We start from the raw sequence: 4,485 nt of genomic DNA, 5'->3' as shown, positions 1-4,485 counted from the left end.
TTAATAGATGTGTTAATGGGTGGAGTTGGTGGAGTGGAGAAGTTAGGTCGTGACAAAAACAAAACGGAAAAGAAACAGAATCAAGTAGATAGCAAGTTATTCAATTTTTTTAAGATACATAAAAAGTAGTAGAACTTTGGGGAGACCGAAACCTTACGAAACTAAATCTATATGGCTATGCGGTTAGAGAACTATGATCTGGATTTTATTTGAATATCTGAAGAGGTAGTCCGTTTGTGGGCTGCACCTTTTCTTATAAATTAGTAGACATAGGCGTTCGGGGTGTTCGATCAGTTTTGGTTTGGGGTCAATTTGGGTTCGTTTTTTTTAGAGAAAAAAATTGGCGTCATTCAGATATTATAAAATCTTGGTTCTGTGTCGGTTCAGGTTTACTCGGGGTTGGTTCGGATACAATAATACATTGGAACCTGGTTGAACCAGTTTTAAATTCGGGTTTGGTTCTAATTCAGGATTCAGTTATCTAAATATTGATTTGTGACTCGAAAGTACATATTTAAGTTCACAAACTTGAAAAAATAAAAACAATTTGCATTAACAAAGGCTTCATGGCATAATTAAGAAGTGGTTGCTAAGAAGAGCTAAACATAAACAAGTAAAAACTAAGAAATAACAATTCTATAAACGTTGGAAACATCATTTAAATTTTAAAAATAATATAGTTTTAAAACTTGTGAAAAAAAACTTAATTACAATCAAACTTTAAATACAATGGTCAAAACATAAAAAATTTAGTATTTGAATAATTATCAAAAATATACATTAGACTAAATATTGGAGTTAATTTTCATGTAATAAATAATTATTAGAGTACTTATTGAGGATCGAGTTTGTGTTTGGTATGATGTTTTCTTGAGTTTTTGAAAATATTGGATTTTTAGATTTCTGTTGGATTCGAGTTCGGCTCGGGTAAAACCCAAAACCTGAAATACTTTAGAACAAAATCCATTTGGATATTATATCGATTTTACTCCGGTTAGATTTATTTTTTATCCGATTGAATCTGTTTGGATTTTCAGATTCGATTTCTTTCGCCAACCCTAATTAAAATTTAGTCTAGACTCTTCCTTAAATTCAGGATACTCCATTTTAATCAAAAGAAAAAGACAGAAAAAGGAAACGAGAATATGAGAGAGATTGTTCAGAAATAGGTGATAATGTGAGAGATGGTAAACAACGAACAATAATATAACAACAAAAGTGGCAGCTTTAGCAAAAATGTAAACCAACAAAAGTGGCAAACAAATAGAGGACCTACCTCGAAAATAATCGTGATGTTACAATATCCTTTCATTTCTCAATGATCAACAATAATTTTAATTTTCTTTACCTTGCAAGCCTTGTTCTTGTTAAAATATATAACTACGAGCTGGCTTTAGCAATTAATCTATATATTATTCAATAATTTATCTACCACAATATCTATTAACATTATATATAGAGTGAGTATAGCTCATAAGCTCACCACCATGCATCAAACAATTCACGCCTCTTAGCTCCATAAGCTTCTTTATTATGTTTTAGGTATTATAACATTACATGAATATATAAAAAGCAAAATTTGGAGTCTACGTGAAAAAACATGAAAACACCTTGCAGCTCTGTGGGTAAGACCCAAGAGCGTTTCTCGATAAGTCTCATATTCAGATGCATCAGAGTTCTCATCAAAAGATCTATTTCTTTCTTATCCTATTAGAAAATTTCCTTTGAAATTTTACTTTCTTCAAGTATATCTCTCTCTCTATATATTTGCTTTCTTGGGTGTTTTCAGTCTTTCAGAGGTTTTATATATATATATATATGAAACTTTGTCTACTAGTGTGCATATATAGCGGCGAAAAATGTCAAGAAAACCGTGTTGTGTCGGAGAAGGGCTGAAGAAAGGGGCATGGACCACCGAAGAAGATAAGAAACTCATCTCTTACATCCACGAACATGGAGAAGGAGGCTGGCGCGACATTCCCCAAAAAGCTGGTTAAATTTTTTTTTTGTAACACAGCTGGTTAAATATCTATGAAATTATACACATGCTTATTTAGTAATCGTACTTGTATGAAATTCTAATTAATTATGATTATGGTATGTAATTAGGGTTAAAAAGGTGTGGAAAGAGTTGTAGACTGCGTTGGACTAACTACCTAAAACCTGATGTCAAAAGAGGCGAGTTTAGTTCAGAGGAGGAACAGATTATTATTATGCTTCATGCTTCTCGTGGCAACAAGTACGTTTATATGCTTAAATGTGTGTGTATGCATGGATCCTCCAATGAATAATGAAATGCATGAAAAAGTTCCATATATTATTTTAAAGATACGATCATTATTAGTTAATATAGTCCCTTCCGCGAAAAGCTCTACAAAGGAATCATATTAATACCGTCTTTGATATCTCAATCTCTCTTCTTGCCTTTAGGTGGTCGGACATAGCGAGACATTTACCTAGAAGAACAGACAATGAGGTCAAGAATTACTGGAACACTCATCTTAAAAAGCGTTTGATCGAACAGGGTATTGATCCCATGACTCACAAGCCTCTGGCTTCTAATTCCAACCCTACCGTCAACACGCCTCCAGAGAATTTGCATTCCCTTGCTGCGCCTAGTTCCGACAAGCAATACTCCCGGTCGAGCTCATTGCCTTCCCTGTCTCGTCTTACCAACAAAGATGGGACACCAGTTCAAGGCGGTTCCTTGAGTCACAAGAAAAGTTTTAAGAGGTCGAGTTCTACATCAAGGCTTTTGAACAAAGTTGCGGCTAAGGTCACTTCTGTAAAAGAAATATTGTCGGCTTCCATGGAAGGTAGCTTGAGCGCTACTACATTACCATATGCAAGCTATTCTGATGGCTTCTCTGAGCAGATTCGCAATGGAGAGGGTAGTTCCAACGCGTTCCTGACAAATACTCTCGCCGAGTTCGATCCCTTCTCCCAATCACCGTTGTACAGTGAGCATGAGATCAACGCTACTTCTGATCTCGGTATGGATTACGATTTCTCACATTTTCTTGAAAAGCTTGGGAGAGATGACCACAACGAGGAGAACGATATGAATGTCGAGTATGGTCATGATGATCTTCTTATGTCCGATGTGTCTCACGAAGTCTCATCAACAAGCGTTGATGATCGAGACAATATATTTGAAAATTTTGAGGGTTGGTCAAATTATCTTCTTGACCATGCGGATTTCGTATATGACACGGAGTCTGATACCCTCATATGAGTCTCCATTACCAAACAGAAAGGTTTCAAACTATTTGAAACTTGCCAACGAGAAGTTATGTACGTGTGTATTATTTGCATCGTTTAGTATACGTCCAAGCTTTCAGGGGTAATAATCCCGAGTTTAGGGGTTATATCATGTCAAATAAGGGTTAATCTTAAGTTTCCGCAAGAAGTAAAAATAATAATAATCGAATTAGGGTTTCTCTGCCATTGAGAACCATGCATGCATGTAACCTCACGGATCAATTGGTAATTGATTTGGGTGGGCAATGATGTTTTACAATGGTAAATATAATAAAGTTTGTTTTATTTAGCGTATTATAATTCATAATTGCAGTATAATCATGTAAAAGAAAAAGGTAAAGTCCTTTATAATCATCATCAATCGTGCTCTCTTTTTCCATGCTCCTCTTTAGTGTTTCCATCTTTCCATGGCATGAAGGTGGTGGTATCTTTCGCTGGATTTGAACGGACCACAAGTCCACAACATATTTTTTTCTTTCCAATATATATGTAGAATAAATACTATTTTCAAAATAATTATAAAATAAATTCTACCGAAGAAAAAACTCAAAGGAAAAATACGTTCCAAGAACGACAAAAAAATGTACCAAAAAAACGACAAAAAAAAAAGACATTCCAAGAAACTCAAGTGTATATGTGTGGTTCATAAACAGTTTAGTTTAAGCCTAAAGATCAAGAGGTGAAGCAGATAATTGGATTTGTGACCCGACAGACATCGTCTTAAAACAGAATCAAATCTAAATAATCATATGTTTATCCCCTGTATATTATTTGTGAACCATTACAACTTCTTTTTGTAGCCACATGTTATCATTAGAATGATTCTTAGAATTATTAGAGAAATAGGTTGGTCCATCTAATTATACAATAAGCATTTTATTAAACTAACCATAAATTCATTATTAATGTCATTTATTATTTCTTTAAATAAAGATTACGGAATTGCCTAATGTGGGTAAAATATATATGACAATTAATGATTTTGAATAATAAATATCTGATAAAAAATGTATCTTCTATCAAATTTTTTTAATTTAAAACTATTAAAATAATTTTAAAAAAACATAATAACCATATTATAAAAATTTAGATTTTTCTGTATATTTTATATTTTAAATTTTAAAAAATGACTATAAATTACTAAAACTGTTAAAAGTCTCACATTCAAATTTTGCGATCCATGGTTTAAAATTTTTGTTATGACAAAATACAAATGATTACAAA

The 4,485-nt window shown here is 33.1% G+C and overlaps 1 protein-coding gene across 2 annotated transcripts; it reads left to right on the top strand.

Annotated features, from left to right (window-relative positions):
* The first annotated feature begins 1,445 nt into the window (after nt 1-1,445).
* Nucleotides 1,446-3,447, top strand: LOC106301630 (transcription factor MYB28-like). Of its 2 annotated transcripts, XM_013738079.1 has the most exons (4): nt 1,453-1,542; nt 1,838-1,992; nt 2,110-2,239; nt 2,431-3,447. In XM_013738079.1, exons 2-4 carry the CDS (start codon nt 1,860-1,862, stop codon nt 3,233-3,235), a joined length of 1,068 nt encoding a protein of 355 aa, XP_013593533.1. In that variant the 5' UTR covers nt 1,453-1,542; nt 1,838-1,859; the 3' UTR covers nt 3,236-3,447. The 2 variants fall into 2 exon arrangements, with proteins under 2 accessions (XP_013593532.1, XP_013593533.1); XM_013738078.1 differs by having other exon boundaries at nt 1,446-1,992.
* Nucleotides 3,448-4,485: the final 1,038 nt, after the last annotated feature.

The sequence above is a fragment of the Brassica oleracea genome, chromosome C7, assembly GCF_000695525.1.
Source record: "Brassica oleracea var. oleracea cultivar TO1000 chromosome C7, BOL, whole genome shotgun sequence".
NCBI lineage: Eukaryota > Viridiplantae > Streptophyta > Magnoliopsida > Brassicales > Brassicaceae > Brassica > Brassica oleracea.
The sequence above is the reverse complement of the archived record's forward strand: the minus strand, read 5'-3'. Positions and strand labels throughout refer to the sequence as shown.